Source organism: Anopheles arabiensis, chromosome 3 (genome assembly GCF_016920715.1).
Source record: "Anopheles arabiensis isolate DONGOLA chromosome 3, AaraD3, whole genome shotgun sequence".
NCBI lineage: Eukaryota > Metazoa > Arthropoda > Insecta > Diptera > Culicidae > Anopheles > Anopheles arabiensis.
Genome location: NC_053518.1, coordinates 56823841 through 56841588, shown reverse-complemented (window position 1 = coordinate 56841588; position 17748 = coordinate 56823841). Strand labels below are relative to the sequence as shown.

Below are 17748 nucleotides of genomic sequence, written 5' to 3'. Positions count from 1 at the left end.
CATTCGATCAATACGGAAATTATTTGGTATTTCACAATGGATGTGTCAAATCAGTACAATTTGCTCAAATAACTGTCAGATTTGGAAAACCACGTATCTCCGAATCCGCGTATAAGAGGTACCCTGTATCTCGGGGACCGCCTGTACGCTATGTTTTAAATTTGACAGTTCTTTGAGCAAATTGTAGTAATTTGACACATCGGATGTTAAATGCAAAATAAATTCCCTATTGGTCGAATTTTAAAAACCATTTTAAAAGATAAAAAAATGTGATTTACACTTGAATTCAGATTGAATAACTAAATTAGTGGCTAAAACCTACCACTTCAAGCAAAATTACATGAAAATTAGACTGTATTATCAAAATTTTCGTTATGCTAATTTTTGCAGAAAGCCTGAAATATTAATAATTACTAAGCTCAATGAACAAGTTAATTTTGTAATTTCATAAAAAAAATCCTTTTTTTCTTTCAATATTGCTCCTGATCAGCCGAGGTTTATGTAGAAGCCGTGTTGAAGAGCTTAACAACCTTGTGATTGTGCAACAAGGACAGAGTGTGTTGAAACCATTATCTGCCTCTTTTCAACCCGAACTGTCGGGGTTGTTTGACAACAGCCGTGTTTTGTTCATTTGTTTACCACTCGAAAACTAGAAACTACCAAATTATTGCCGCAAAGATTAGATTTCCTTAAAAGTTGCCTAATTACAGCACGATGGCGGATAGTGATGTTGAATACGATGCTTCCAATGTAGAAATTGAGGAATTGGAGGTGGATGAAGTTGATGAATCGGATCTATCGGAGTTTGTCGAAGTGCAACAACATCCGGCGATGATGCAAACCGGTTCGTATAATGCTCCCTCGACTTCATCTGCCGGTGGGAACTCTTCCGCCCAATCGGAATCGGAAACCGACGACGAAAATACACACCAGCGCGAGGTTTTGATCAAGAAGCTTGTTGCACGGGAAATTACCTTCTCCGAGTATCAGGCGCGCATGCAGCAGGATGACGACCTGGACGACGAAGATGCCGAGGTTGATCAGAGTCATAAGAAAAAGACCACTTTTTTTCAGGACTACAGCAATGCACGGCGTGATGTTTTGAGAGGTAACTTGCAAGGGTCTCCAAGAACGGAGGGCAAGGTGACATTGCGTCGCCAGCGACGGTTTCTTCCAGCGGCCCTGCAAGGTTTAATGGGACAGGCAAACCTTTGCTATGCAAGGGGTGACGTGCGCACGGCGGAAGATCTGTGTATGGAAATTATCCGACAAGTTCCGTTGGCTCACGAACCATTCATTACGCTCGCACAGATACACGAGATGGACGATCCGGAAAAGTATCTGCAGTATTCGCAAATTGCGGCCCACTTGAACCCTTCCGATGCGGAGCAGTGGGCACGTGTGGCGGAAATATTTATCGAACGCGGCGATATTGACGAAGCGCTGAAATGCTACACACGAAGCATAAGAGCCAATCCGAAAAATATCGACATGCGTCTAAAGCGAGCACGCCTCATGGAGACAAGGGACGAAAAGCAAGCGTTCAAGTACTACTACAACATGCTACCCTTTATCCCTAAGGAACAGGCCGATTTTCTCATCAGTATCGCCAAACGGGTGGCAGAAAAATTCCACAAGGAAACCAACGTCAGTGCTGCGCTGGATGCAATGCAGCAGGCGTACAGAACGGCCAAGGAGAAGTTTAACATGGAGGACATTAATCTGCTGGTTGAATTGTTAATAGCCAACGGCCACTACCGTCGAGCGTTAGATATTCTAGCAGTACACGCTAACGTAGAACTCCACAACTACGATATGGGAGCTGCTGAGGGAACCCAGCTGAGTCCTAATTTTTCCATCGATATACCGGGTGACATAGTGCTCGATCTGCGTACGAAGCTAGCAGTCGTGCTTGTGCATCTGAAGTGTGAACAGTGTTTCGATAAAGCCATAGACGACATTCTGACACATATCGATCCGGAGAACGCTGGTGATTGCTATCTGGATGTTGCTGAAGCGCTGATGAACGAAGAACACTACCACCAGGCTCTTCGGCTGCTGGTGCCATTGATTAAGAGTAAAAAGTTCTCGCTTGCCGCAGTCTGGTTGCGGTACGCCGATTGTTCGCGATGCATAGAAAACTACGATGAGGCTATTATCGGATATGAGAAGGTAAAGTAAAACTGCATCTCTCCTTTTCGGACCTAATTGTATGTCTTGGTTGTAGGTGATTTCCCTTGCGCATCATCTAGACGCGCGGTTGGCGCTGGCCGCTTTGCTTAAAAAGCAAGGCAAATACGATGAAGCACTGCAAGCACTGGAACAAGACCCAGACAAAGAATATCTCGATCCCGAGGTACTGCATGAACGATGTCTGCTGCTGCACGAAGTAGGCCGCTACCAACAGTTTCTAGCGGCCGGTTTTATGCTACTGGCGCGTCATTGCTATCAGATCCGGAAGCGTCAAGATATTGCGGTTCTATCGCACGTGAAATATCATGAGTGTAAAGATCGCACTCCTGGCGAGGGTGTGCCAGATTTCGTAACCGGGAACGATTTGTCGGTTGAGACTGAGTGGGAACTTGTGCTGCGCTTACTGACCGTGGCTGACGAGCTTCGCGACTATACCTACTACATGAAGCTGGTATTTACCTTGCAGACCTCGAAGCGTTTTTACAACTATCGACCGGAACTACAGCAGCTTGCATTGACGGCGTGCATTTACAATCGCGATCCCACCTTCGGGTTAAACATTATTCGTGACCAAATTCGTCCGTTGTTCAACTTGAAAGGCGATGCATTCGCAGCAAAGATCAACCATCCGCAGCTTTGGAATTTGTTCAATTTAGTCATCTTTATCAGTGGCGACGTACGGTACCATCGCTATTTGGCAAGGGTTTTCTTTCGCTCAGTGGGCATCGGCGTCTATCCGAAGGTGCTGATAGCAAACTATCATCTCAACTGCTCTACCTACAAGTATGCCTTAAATGAGTACAACAAAATATACCTCGTTACTAACGATCCACTGCACGCGATGATGATCGCCGTTACGTTGACACAGATCGCGTGTCAAAAGTTTACCAACAAGAAGCAATCGTTGATCGCACAGGCAAACGTGTTTATGGAAAAGTATCTCACCGGCCGACCGGAAGAATTACGCCACGAAGCCTTTTACAACTTGGGCCGTATGTATCACCAGTTGGGATTGCTGCATCTAGCGGTCGATTACTATAAACGGGTACTGAGCTTTGACAGTGCAGTTGTAAAGGAAAATCCGCAGTATTTAGATTTAAAGGCCGAGGCAGCGTTCAATTTGAGCTTCATCTACAAGCGAAGTGGAAATTATGAGCTAGCTCGTAAATATCTATATGAATACATACAAGTGTAAGCGTTTCAACTATTTCTTTTGTAAATAGAAAAATATATTAACTGTAATGTTTGTATTCGTGTAGTTTGAGTTTGCTATCCGTAATCGATTAATTGATTACTTTCAACAAGCCAAATCTCCCATCGCAACGATCGCACTGCATTATCCTTTGTTTCATGCTGTCTCTTTTTTTTAATCTAATTTTCGGATATTTTTGCCATATAATACCACCAAAAACTGTTTGTTATTTTTTATTGAATTCGTTAAAATATTAACACTTGATTTATCTATCAGAAGTTCCAGTTTCGAAATTATTCAGTATTTTCCACAGAACGTTATTTCATTCATGACACTTCATTTTGTATGATCATTTTCACGACAGTATTTGTCTTGTATAGTTATCTCACTTTGATTAGTCATTAACAACAAAGGTCTAGAAATAGTTTTTCTGTTGATTCCACATCAATTCCCACCGTACTGTAACACGCTGAAAGCATTATTAGTTTCATGAATCATGATCTATTCAAACGACTTTGTATTTGTAAAAGTAGTTTATTACCATCACTTCAGCAGAAATGTGAAGTGAAATTTGTAGTGTTCCTCACAGCAATATATTCTCAAATGTTTCGATTTCACCGTGATGTAATTGACGATCATCCGTGCTTAGTATTGTAGAGAAAAAAAACAACAGGACATGAAAGATTGCAAGGAATTATATTGGTATGTATTAGATTTGAAGTTATTAAAAAGCTGATCTAAAATGGTTTAAATAATTTAGGAAGATAGTTTTTTTCAATTGTATGATTGTATCATTTAATATATCATTTAATACCATTGTAGCACGTATAATCAACAATTAGGTTCACTTTAGTTGTCGGGTTTGTTTAATGCACGATTTCCAATCCATGTATTATCATTAGCAAGTGAATTATTAAATTATAAAAACAAAAATACAGAGTTTAAAACTTAATTGCATTGTTAATTATAATGTCTAATATCTTGGTGATTTATGGTGAATGTTAAATTTGTTTTAAGTGTGAGTGTATTACATTTCTTCACTTAACAATGCTAAATCATGAAGAGTGGTAGTAAATGCGGAAACAGATAATTGTATCAACATAGCGTTCTCATTAGCAGGTGGTCTACTTAATATCGGTAGAACAGTGTTCAGTCTTTGTTAATATGCGGTGCTTTAAAAAGTTCAATTACAACGTATCTGTTTTATTGTTTGCATATATTTGAGTAATTTTAAATGGATTATCTAATAATTTGGTGTGGTAACATAAACAATCCTTGTCAGTACAACTTTTAATCTGTTAGCGAGACTCGAGTAGATGGTTGATTTTAACAGAATCTTAAATAAAAATGTCGTGTATTACATATAAGAAATGATATTTTAATCTAATCCAGCATAATTCGTCGTACGCCGCACGACATGCAAAACTTAGCGCTACTAATCATGAAGCGTGCGCCACATTCATGGCAAAATTTGGACATTGGATTCATGATCAGATTCGGGCCCCCCTCTGGACTATCTTTCATGAGATGGGCCTCCATTCTGTGGCCCTTGATAATAGCGGACGTGATCGGTGGAAGGGCTGTGTGTAACGAAAGGCTATTGAACGGTTCGTTCGTTGACTGCGCCGGTTGGCTCTGACTGGTAGTTGAGCTGCGAGAATTCGGCCGTGCTTGGCGTATAGGCACAGGGGGTGCGTAGTCTGGTGGTGACTGCGTAGATAGACTGCTATGAATTGTCGAAGTGATGATGGGAATCCAAAAATAAGTGACATAAGAGAAAGCAGTTAGTAAGGCAATCGTTGGTGATACAATTTATGTTGAGATGCGCATGTACATCACGTTGTATCACACAAATAGCAAATGCAATTGGAAACGGAATCAGTTATAGCTAAAGCACAGATATAGCAAACCTTTGCACGTCTTAATTACATATTTCTCAATTGAAATTATTTGAGAATTTTCAAAATGTTTCGTTTTTTATTAAGTTTTGCATTGACTTTAGGTAGATGGGAATTGTTTAATTTCGTAATAGAAAAAAAATCAATGTTTTATATTTTGATTAAGTATTTGGTTTGCAATGATAAAGAGAAAATGTTGTATTGCCAGATATTTCAATAGTTTCTGAGTATCGTTTCATTTCCAGCGTCACAGTTGATACTAACATCGTCAACTCATAACTTAAGTTAATAATCGACGTTAAGGTACAGCTTATGCAACTTGTACTAGCATAAAATGCTGTTAAGGTTATAATTTTGGATTACTATAAAAATGCTGTTAATATTCACATATTAATAGGAACACCTACCTGCGATAGGCTGAATCAGCACTGACTTGCGATCGTTCAGACGATCGTTTGTTAAGCGGGTAGTCTTCCACGCTGTACAACTCCTCGGAATCGATCGAACATACCGAGGACGAGGAGCCGCACATGCGATTTAGTTCTTGCACGCTTTTCAGCAGATCGCGCTCAAGATGATCGAACGATTCCGCTGGATAGCGCGGTTCGTGTACGTTTCCGGTTAGGTGAGATGATGCCGGAGTCGATGCGGACGTACCGGTATTATTAGCGTGATATGATTTGTTACTGTAGCTGTTCTTCCTACCGTTGACTGGACTCGGCGATGAGTAGTAAGGAAGCGTTCCGGGTTGTTGCATAGTCTTATTATTTCCATTAAGCAATGTATCCGCCGCTGTTGCTTTATGAATGTTTGGTAAGTTCTGCAAGCTGGATAAGGCACCGCTTCCACCGGTGTTACTACTAGGCAATAGCGGTACAGCAGGAAGCGATATGCCCGCTGCATCCTCGCTTCTCCGCCGATGGGCGATGGCTGGAGAGTTTCGAGCGTAATTCATTTGCTGGCCCAGCGGATGAACAACTTCAGCGCACTTTGCAGCATCATTGGCATTGCTAGCACTGGTGCTGTGATTATGTGAATTGTTGTTATTAGTCGAACTGCTGTTGTAGTAAGAGTTACTGTTGTTACTATTACTGTAATGGCTAGGACTACTAAAGCTACTACTACTATTGCTACTGTTATTATTACTGGCTGTGCCACTACCATTCCGCACACACACATCCATTCTTGGCACGCCACTACTTTCGTGTTTGCGTACGTAGCGGATCGAGTTGGCGACCGAATTACCATGTCCACTGTCGAGACTGTTGCTTCGCTTGTTATTATTAGTATGATCGGATTGACTGGAGGCTACACTTCGACTGGTGACGGAGCTGTTGGAATGGACAAACAACGAATGTTTGTACTCCCTCGCACTGATTGGTGATTGTCGATGCAAATCTTCCAGCGATTGCATGAATTCGTCAACATCGAAATGCTCGAGTGCCGAAGATATCGTTGGACGGTCACGGTTAACAGGGGTGGACGGCGCTGTGCTGTTTGACGATGGTAGTGTGTTGCTAAAATTATTCAAAGCTGACGATGGGGATCTCAACCGGTTTAGATTGTACGTCGGTTTGAACGCGGGATTTTTGGGCACGTTATCCTCATTGTTCTTGGATGCTGACGGCGATGGGGAAGGCTTCTTGGGTTGCTCATGCACATCCGACTGCCCAGACTCTTGTCCTGTGCGGTATCCCGAATCTTCTCGATCTTGTCGACTGAGCTGCGGCCGTTTGTCACAGTTTGTACTATTCTTGCTTATCCTATGATCCACTGGGCTGGAGGAATGACTCGTTGTGGGACTACTGTTATTGCTTGTGCTAGGTTCGCTGCTGCTAGGTTCGTTGTTGCTTTTTCGATAATCGAAACAAGTTTCGTTTCGCGTTCGTTCTGGTGGTTTTGGAGCCACACTGAGCGAGGCCCTGGGAGGTGGCGATATTACAGCAGATCGTTCCACTTTCGGCTCGATAGTTTTTAAAGCGAGCTGGTTTCCATCCGAACAAATGTTGCCAATGGTGTTGCTATTCCTACTGCTGCAACTACCATCAGCATCTTTTGTAGAAGGCATGACAAGATTTATCGGTAAATTATCACATTTGTTTATAAGCTTTGGATCGATATAGCTGTTATCAGCACGATTGTCACTGTCCACCTGTGGTTCTTTCTGTTTTTTAATACTAGGCTTTCCAATAATTGCATCTAGTGATATGACCACTGGCTTAATATCAGTGGCTTCACTTGCATTGTTACTGTTGTAGGTAATGTTGATCGGTTCCAGTTTTATTGGAACTAGCTTTTGTGTTTGCTTTTTCGCTGTTTCATCCTCGATCGCTTGGACATTTTTCTTGTGTTTTTGCTGCTCTTCGTCGACTGTAATTGTTTCGTTAGCTTTCACTGGACTAGGACCTACGCTCAAAACCTCCTGTTTCTTTTGCTGATTTACCTCGGCACTGAGTGATGATGTCCGCTTACTGAGACTATTACTTTTATCCTTCATGTCCTTTTCACTTAATGCTAGCTCGTTTTCGTACTTCAGAAACACGGCTAATGAGTCTGTTTTCGACAGCGGTATCTCCCCGCCAGCCGGATTGTTCGGATCCTTAATCTCCAGCTTGAGATTTTTTCGAACTGTGCTGGAATCACGCAGTTTCGGTTTCGGCTCCGCCATCTGCAGTGCGTTAAACGTCGATTTGATCGGCAGTTCGTCATACTCGGAGGATTTCAGAAAATTCGGTGACACCGGGCCGTCATCGGTTATGCCCTTCTGTATGTTTGATTTAGCTTTCTCCACATACATTGGGCGAGATACTTTGCGCGGCATTCGTAGGGAGTACGCACGCCGGAAGTTCGAGTTGTGGGGCGTATGTTTCGTTGCGTTACCACTCGCAGATTTGTCGTTTGCAGTACCACCGTTCGGGCTCATTTGATTGAGACGTGACGTGCTGGTAGTACTGCTTGGAGAACTGGTATGGATCAAAGAAGTGGCAGGGGAAAATAATTCCTCGAGCTGTCGTCTGGCAGACAGGAATGGATCGTAACGGTCAGGGCTGTATCCACTGGTAGTGAAACGGGTGGTATGGGGGAGAAAAAGAATAAACAACAATCGTAGTTCGAATTTGATCCAATTGAGTGCCAAACCAGATTATGCACGATATACAGTTCATTATCTTTGGATTTGTTAATGTTTACAATTTTGTTAGCGATGAAATGGGACAAATGGGATGAATAGTTTGTCAGCTGGTAAGGTCTGTCGTAAATGTCTTGTTTAATGCATTTAGTAATTTGGGTGCATAGCATTTTGAGTGCAGATGATGATAAGAAACAATAAAACATTTTGCAAATAATGTCCTGCTAGTACTCAAAACAGCGTGTCAGTGAATGCAAAATAGCAAATACAACATACGGAATGTAAAATTGTAAATGCATGTTTATAAAATAAAACCAAACAACATTCATTTTAGTTTAAAACAACAGAAAAAATAATCGATACACAAAAATAACTAAAGAGTAAAAATTACCGATTCCTGTTTGAGGAAGATATTCTTCTGTTTACCATTGAACATCGCAACCTAGGACCCAGAACTATAAAACAGTGCGTCAGTATATACTAAGTGCAATAAAAAAAAAAAAATTTAATCTTTCTCCCGTGAAGTAAATATTCTAGCCTAATTTTCACAAGTGAGTGTACAATCAACCAAAATTGAATTTTAATAGCGCAAACACAACCTTTGATACCGTTACTACTTCTTGTACAAGTTACAATGAAGGCTCGTGTAAGGATTGGATAGCCACTAGATCTAATCACAATCGATTATTAACCCTGGCCAATGAAACGGATAAACGGCCAACGAACCTGTTGCTCGTACACCGTACGGTTTGCGTGATGATCGGCCGATGGGCAATTCGCTCGCTATGGTTGTGACCAATGATTTCGAACTTCTCAACTTTTCGCTCAGCTGTCCGAAATGTATGCTGTTTGTTTGCCAGCCCGTTGTTCTCTTGCGCGGAACGGTTGAGTAGGTTTTTTAGTTGAGTACGGCAACCGGGTTCATTTCGGTTGTTAAGGTTATTGTTATTGTTGTTACTGATGTTGTTGTTCTTGTTGTTGTTGTTGATGTTGTTGTTGCTGTGATTACAATAAGTATTGTTTTTATTGTGGATGCTGGTGTTATTGTTCGTAGTATCGTTAGGCAGTAGTCGTTCACTACTAAGAGTAAATGTCTTGGTTCTTTTCGTAGCCTTGTCGGCGTCTTCTCGTTTAGTGTTCTTAGGGTTCTTGGTGATGCTCACACCGATGCCCAAGGAGCTATGCTGCAATGAATGTGGTGATAGATGGAACTTTCTACTGGGAATGGGATGTAAGGTATCGTATAACGGGTGGAAGGGGAAAAACATGCGGCGAAAATAAAGAGATAGATCAATAGAAAAGCGATGAAAAATTAAAATTAGTTTTTTTTAAATTCCATGTAATTAGTATTGCGCAAACCGCTAAAACATTATAATGTCAAAAATGAACGTTTGTACTCCTGGTACATATGTTTTCACTTCCAGACTTACTTATCGCTCGAGACGGATGAACTCATCGAATTGTGGCGTGGCATGTGTAGATCTAACTCGGCAAGGCTGTTTGTTGAACCACTGCAACTCAAGCTTCCTGAATATTTTTCCCGGTTTAAGGCACGTTTTGATCTACAGTCGAAATTATTGGGGATTAAAACGTATTTACTTCCGCTTGATCTTGTCACTTTTTGGCGCACTTACCGTATTTGCGGGGCTTTATATTGAATTCTTGCTTGAAGTCTTTCCTTTGCTGCCGAAATGCTTTGGTTGTTGTTAACGTTTCGATTGAGTATTGCCTTCTCACGGCACCATTCGACATGTCGATCGTATGCTTTCATGCCAAAGCATCGCTCGCAGTATGGACATGGTTCGTTCTGCTGTGACATGCTACGCTTTAAAGCCGGCTTTGGTGTACTCGCGCTAGGCATTGATGTAGACATCGTTGTGGGGCTGAACTCTTTGCGCTCAAAAGTAGGTGTTTTGCTGAGGCTTAGCTTCCTGACGGGTATGGCCTGAAATGAGTAGTTTGAATTATTACATTATTAAAATGTAGCACGACGGTTATGCGACACAAATGATTGCAGTCAGGGATAGCATTAAAAACTGTTTCATGATTTTTAAAACATTCAAATAAAGCAAAACACGTGGCATACTAAAATAGCTAACAGTTAGTTGCAGTCATAAGTCACAAAGAGTATGGTAGGAACAAGTAATAGTAAAAATAATGTTAGCTTTAAATATTCCAACACATGTAAAAGAAAACAAAATTAATGTTTATATGCCAATGCTGCAATCAATAATGTGCAATATTGCAACACAGAAATGACAACATGCATATATTGGCATACTTAACCGGGATTCATGTTTCTCTTTGGCACTTATACATTTATATATTGTACGTATACAAGTATAACAACATTTTTCAACGTCGCGGAAAAAGCAGGAAAAACAATTTTTTTAAACTCACCTCATTTGAGGAGCTTACCGTCTTTTGAGGGAGTCCAAAATTCTTCGGCAGATAAGACGCAAGCTCGGTCCCTTCCCGTCGCTGGCGAGAGGAATCGAACGGTTTTCGTTTTTTCGTTTGAACTCGCTCACAAATACCGGTATGTTTGGATAACGACGCCGGTGCAAACTTTCTCAAACAGATGGGACATGGCTGCAGTTCAAGGTTCGGTGGTGGTTCGTACGACGGGTCAAATGTTTCGTATGACTTGCATTCTTCAATGTAGACAGGCTCTTCCTTTTCGGCTTCCGTGTATAGTTGTTTTTCGTTGAGATTATTATCTGGAAAAAATGTAACAGTAGCAGACGGGAATTGTTTTACTCAAATAGAAAAAGGTTGTAGAAATGAGTGAATAAAACCTTTCTTATCCAACATACAAACATTAAAATGAAAAAATAATGTAGCTACTGCATCTTTCTATAGCTCGATTATCATATCTGAGAAATCTGTTGTAGTGCATTTTTAATAGCATTATTTTTTCTCTCTGTGTATGTTGCTATTTCCATTCCAATCGCTGAGATCTATATTCGGTGCTGTTGCTAGAATTATTAATCATGCCAACCAACCCTGGCGCAAATGATTAAAACATCAGTCAACCATGTCGGGACATCGTGGTCTCGGTCGCTGCCTGCCTGTCCATCTGTTACAGTAAGTGAACACAAAGACGAAGGCTATTTGATATCGTATAGCTTCAATCAAAGACAAGCTATCGCAATCGAATGCCTGTGGATTTTGCTACTCGCCTGTGGGAGACCAGACAAATGTAGATGTCGAGCACGGGACCGGTTGTTCGTAGCCATTTCGATTTAGAGATCAAACTACCTCAGCTTCATTTTGTTGTTGAGGATTAATTACTTTAACCATTCACTGGTTGGAATGATGGTTTTACTTGTTACTTGTTGCAGTGGGTGATCATGATTAATTATTTTTTCATCACTTTTTTATCCTAAAGCACTTTCAATTGAGACTAATACATAATCTAAAAGTGATGACATAATTTAATCAGCATTTCAACTTCAAAATGAGTATAAGCTAATTACTTCAATCAGTTATCAGCATTTCGGCTGGGAAATCGCCAGATTAACCTTTTATATATGTCAACGATAAACCATTGATAAGAAAACATTTATTTCGATAATCGTGCTGCTCTATTTAATGCAACTCTTCACTATTTATTGCATCCCAGGGCTCTAGTATTATCGAATTTATTACACAACCGTTACCTGTTGTAATCATTCCTGTTAATAAGGCCAACCACAAATCGGTGTGCATATATGTTATATAAAAAATCGCTACAGTCATTGTAATGAAACTTTCATATAAGTTAAATTTATTTTAGTAATTTACCTATAAAATGGTGAAAAAGGAAATGTGTGTCAAAATAGCTATGCTCTAATAGCACGCTGTATTATAAAAAAATAATTATTTTTTAGATCGTTTAAACCCATGTTTTCGTCAGGGATAGATAAACGAATACTATTAATTATAACATTAATATAACTAAAATAACATTGTTTGCTTTTTATGATCAATATTTAATTCCCATCTGATAAGGATAGAAGAAAAGCGTTTAAATATTAGACATTATATAACAATAACTTCTCTAGCATATACTACGTATGTCAAACAAGAAACTTAACGAAAAAATCTCAAAATCATTTTATTCTATCATACTATCAGAATAGAAATGTTCATTTGGCAACCCATTCCACCTGATCTAATTCCTGACTGCAATAACAACGAACATAGTGTTACGCTCCACATACCAACTCATTTTCCAGACACGTGCTAACGAATTTAAACCACTGGATCACATGTTCAGAGTGGCGTTTGATTAGTATTCCAAGAAAGTCACTTGCAGCATGTTTTTGTTTACTGTTCAAAGTGTGAAACTCGTTCCAACGGTATATAAAAGGCCTTATTTTTCCACTTTCAAAGTCGTTCAATGTAGTAATGTTGAAATTAAGTCAACATTATAGTTTACTCTTTCAATGTTTATTTGTGTATATATTTGGCACAATAATCCCAAGTAAGTGGTTCATTATCGATAACATACTATCTTGTATAAGTAAAGGCAATTTAATTTGGAGAATCCTGTACTCATTTCGGTTGATATCTCAATATCTTTTATCGGGAATGTATTCCTATCATTGGGACACTAATGAACAGGGTTATCTAGAACTTTTGATATAATCAGTTGTATTAGAATGGCCATTTTTGTGTATGATAAGGCTTGAATTCATACCAGATTTTAACTTGTGATAAGCATGTTATTAAGTCGTAGTTGGCGACTGTACTTTTGTATGCACAAATATTTCGCATTTAGGTCCATAGCCTCTGGTCCAATGATTAATGAAGATATTGATTCTTTTCGAAACACTTTTAGCTCCATAACCCACATCGATTGTTAAGTGTGCACTTTTGTGTTTTGATCACCATAAGATACACGATCAGTTTGTTAATGCTTCAAATGGTGTTAATTACACTTCGCCACTATTCCCTGTTTCGCTAGGGCAAAGATCAAATGACTCTAACAAATATTGCACACAACTTTATTTTCCTGTTTATGGGGTTGCGTTGATGTGACTTCACGGATGTTCTGTTGGCGTTACTCTTCACACTTTACGTTAAAACTCACCACCACGAGCAAAACCCGCTCCAAACTGTCCAATGTAATTAAAACTTTCAATTACTAGAACACTTACCACTTCACCACGAGTGAGGTAGTATATGTAAAACTCCACTTGCCTGCTAGTATTTATGTGTCATGGATAGGTCGTCTGACATCTTTATCCTTAACTACATTTATCGAACTCATTGCTCACTGGTCTCACAAAATTGTTTGGTTAACAGCCATACATAACTGTTCTAACAAAGATCTTTCATTAAGAGCAAAAGCAGCAACACACGACACACGTTAAACTGACACAGAGCGTCAGGTCGTTTTCATACACTTGTCATTCATTTGGTTTTAAAATGCTGTTTTTTATGTAACAAATGAGTTTCAAAACATTACAAACCGCATTTTAAAGTTAGAGTCCACAATAAGGTTGATTTCAAAGAGGATGTTTTTACAGAAAAACACATCACAGAAAATATTTGTCTCTCACTTATAGAGCACACTCAATCGAATTTTCAATTCCTCGCTCCTTCCATGTCAACCGAACACTCGCAACTGAAATCGACAACTCACTACTACCAAAAACTAGTTTACCATAATGCAACTCGCAACAGGTTTCTGTCCCAAAACGTGTCCAACGTTCTCGTCTTATCGTCACGAGATCGATATTTGTTATCTTTTTCCATTGATGCATGGAAGGGTGCTCGAGCAACCACCACCAACCATCTTTGGTTCAACATTTTCATATAAAAAGCTGCTTCACCAAAGAGTAAGAGAGATATCTTTCTACTGTGCCGAGCCACCGAAATTGTGTACATACTCGTACATCAAATAAGGGCATCTACGTGAATCGTCGATACAGGAGTTTCGTGTATGTTTTGCAGTTTCCATTATGTGCCAGCTGATTAAGAGCACAATTTGGTTACAGCAACTCTGAAAGATTTGGCATTAATCAAGCCAACCGGTTTATTCTGTAAATTGTAATGAACTACGATTCATAACATGAGATACAGGAATTCAATCAAACTTGTTATACAAACGTTCGTATTGTAATGTTTGGTAATGAAGCAAGCAAACAGTTATTAATTGTTAAAAATTAAGTATCACAAACAAAATTTCAACAATCATTCTTGTTATTTATTTATTTATTTATTTATTTATTTATTTGTCAATTAGTATCTTGAATAGATTTGCTGGGACACTTACTTATATAATAAATCCTTAATTTATCTACAACCTTAGCTGCAGCGCTATCAATAAGGAAACGAGAGAAAATTTGTTTTAAACTGAGCTATACAAATATTGAAGTCGAAGAATCTTTGGTATTTGTTGAAGCTATGTATCATTTGGTTAATAGGCGCATTGTAAAAATGTGCAGATCTTGAGAACGTAGGTCTTAACAGCTCACGTACCCTGAGAGGTCGTTCAGGAGCATAAAGATTTAACTTTTCTAGCAGGTAGGGAGAGTCTATGTCTCCTCTGATTAACTTCGCGACAAAAGTAGCTTGTAATGCCCGACGTCTATATTCTAAGGTTTGCAGACCAAGAAACATGCACAGTGACAGGTAATCTAAATGTTGTGATGAAGCTCATTGTAATCGGTGTATTGCTATTCTGGAGAATCTTTTTTGTATGCTTTCTATCCTAGCCGTCCACACGTCAAAGCCAAAGTAAAGGTCCAAATGTTTTTTTTAATAGCAATAAATATGTATTTTGCTTAGAACAGAAATGATTTTTTTATTATTTCTTACAAATAGATACAATTTTTGACATTTTTCAATAATTCAAAAGAATTACAAAGACAGTATGACAAATTTATAAAATATGCTCGCTTTTCTTGATATATTACGATATAAAAATACAAATCTACAAAAAAATATCAAACTTCTTACTTAAGTTAATTGAAAAGCTATTGTAAAATGTTAATAAAAGTAAACAGCTGCTGAAGTTGTTGCATAGTGAAGATAGTTTTTTTGTATTAAATTATTTATTTTTTTTATAATTCTTGTCCGCCAATGATGGCCCCACAAGATATCGTAAGTTATTATAGATTAATGTAGCGCAGACCTTCACTAATAGTGGACATAGATGTGTGAAAATCAACTCCTGCATAGAATGAATTGAAACTGCGTGCCATTGCTGATATCGGTTCATTTGCCGCATAATTAGTGTTATGCCTATCTACATACAAAAGGGACGATGAACGAGGACTAGAGCGAGGAACGTGTATGTTCACTTTGCTTAATAAGCGAGGTGCGTCAATTTCTCCTTTTATCAGTTTGGCCATAAAGATTGTTTTAGCCTTTTCACGCCGCTTCTCTAATGATTCTTCACCTAACAATAAGCATTTTGTCCTATAGGGTAGCGTGTCACCATTTGTCAAACCATATGAGATCAAACTAAAATATAATGTGGCAAAATGTTACAGCGGGCCTGAAGATATCAGCTCGCGGGCCGCATTTAGACTGTGGGCAGGTTTACGAGCCCCTCTGGTATATCCAATCTACCAATTCAATTAGAATTGTTTAAGCCGTATCATACAGTCTTTGTCAATAAGAACAAATTTGACTTTTCTGCCAATGCTTTATATGAATTTTTCAGGTCTCTGGAATTCAGGTTTTAGGTCATTTACATAAATCGGTTTATTGTTGCAAATCCAACGATGCCAATGTTTCTTTAAATTGCCAAACAAGGCAATTAATTCAAGTCAGAAAAACCATCTAAAAAAACCTGTTTTGAAGAGCCGTTTTGTTTTCTTTCTGCATACTGAAGATATCAAATAATTATGCAGCTTAAGGTTTACCAATTCCAATAACCAAATAACAATAATCATCCTCATCTCGCAATTCATTATACGTTAAAAAAAGCAAACCGGTTAATCTCAGCTTAAATGAAACGATCATTTAAGATATTCATGTTGTGGTATGAAATTGGTGAATATTGGATATGAAGAACCGGCTAGAAACCAGCGCTTAAACGAATTTTGTTTCCAAATCTGCATAATGTACACCTGTTACTAAATCTTGAACGAAACCAGTTTGGGCTTGTTTATCTTTCCTTCCAAATGATGTTCTTTACCTGCATTCTATGGTTAAGTATCCAAACGATTGTATTGGAATTTGTTTTTTTTTTCATTCCTCTGTTTTCGTGACGACCTTCACAAAATCAACTGTATGTGGCAAGACATAGTGTTTTCATAGTTGTTTCCTTATTTAATTTGCTAGATTTTAGTGTGATAAGAGATTGGGCTGCTTTTACGATATTCGACTTAAAACCTTAAAAAAGGCTAAATCTCCAACGTAAATGTGCCATATGGTTTATTCATTAGTGTTTACCATTTTCCTGTGTTTGATTCCCAGATTGTTGTTATTATTTTTCATCCCTAGACACTACGATCCATGCTCAACGCACTCCTCCGTTCAACGAAGTGAGCTTTAATCGGATCATGTTAAATTTATTTTAGTCATATTTACTTTCATCATGTTCCCCTTTACAAAGCTGCAGGGTGCCACAAAACTGACGTTTTTGTGGTACCTCGCATTTAAACGCGCATGTACACGGGATTGATTTATCATCGTATACATTTGTTCTGACCCATTTCCTTCGATCACACCCGTCCTGGCAACTTCAACGAATACATTTGCAGTTCAACCATTCATAAGGCGATAATAAGTGAGAAAAAAACAACTCTGGCATATACAAGCCATGTGCAACACGCGTCCGTCCGCAACGTAAATACTGACGCCAGTGACAGTACGTCGGTAAGATAAAAGTATGCACGAAATTGCCTATGAAAGGGATGGATTGTAGTCTCTCTCGATTGAGTTCATGTGTTTACTAGAGGTTTTTTTATTGACCGTTTTTTTAACGAGTAGGTTTTACTTTGCAATTAACCGATGGAAGGGAACGGAAAAGCTCACTGAGCAAATCTACGTTAGTGTCATTCAAGGTTTCAAGGTTTATGTGTTGGTATCAACATCAGTCTTGAACTGTGGACTATTTTGTGAAATTAATTATGCCTTATTGCTTTTTTTTCACTCCAAGATAGTCCAATGAATCAGGGGTTGTTTTCGCCGGCTGATAAGAGTTATCTCTGATGTCATTTTCGCAATATTACTGATTTCTTCCATTACGTGTGGAAGCTATAAAAAGAGTTGAGTAAAAGATTCTCATAGTGGCCACACAATTTGAGTTTCCAGTGTTTTATATACATATTATTATTAGTTTCTAGTTACAAACCAATCTAATTAACCCGCTGTCGGTTATCGAGTGATTGATG

At 39.0% G+C, this 17748-nt stretch overlaps 2 protein-coding genes across 16 annotated transcripts in view; one reads left to right on the top strand and one right to left on the bottom strand.

Annotated features, from left to right (window-relative positions):
• Window positions 1-602: 602 nt before the first annotated feature.
• On the top strand, window positions 603-3443 carry LOC120904741 (general transcription factor 3C polypeptide 3). The gene is made up of 2 exons (XM_040315015.1): window positions 603-2172; window positions 2228-3443. The coding sequence occupies exons 1-2, from the start codon at window positions 715-717 to the stop codon at window positions 3386-3388; spliced, it is 2619 nt and encodes an 872-aa protein (XP_040170949.1). The 5' UTR covers window positions 603-714; the 3' UTR covers window positions 3389-3443.
• Window positions 3444-3603: 160 nt separating this feature from the next.
• The window catches only part of LOC120904739 (putative uncharacterized protein DDB_G0289263), a 33550-nt gene continuing 19405 nt past the window's right edge, over window positions 3604-17748 (bottom strand). For 11 of the 15 annotated variants that reach the window (XM_040315006.1, XM_040315012.1, XM_040315007.1 and 8 more), the window contains 6 exons: window positions 10811-11130; window positions 10045-10355; window positions 9841-9972; window positions 9137-9628; window positions 5691-8339; window positions 3604-5111 (listed from right to left, as the gene is read on the bottom strand). In XM_040315006.1, the coding sequence (XP_040170940.1) occupies window positions 4769-5111; window positions 5691-8339; window positions 9137-9628; window positions 9841-9972; window positions 10045-10355; window positions 10811-11130 (4247 nt within the window). In that variant the 3' untranslated portion in view covers window positions 3604-4768. The remainder of the gene's footprint in view (window positions 5112-5690; window positions 8340-9136; window positions 9629-9840; window positions 9973-10044; window positions 10356-10810; window positions 11131-17748) is intronic. The other 4 variants (XM_040315004.1, XM_040315003.1, XM_040315005.1 and 1 more) reach the window with 4 other exon arrangements.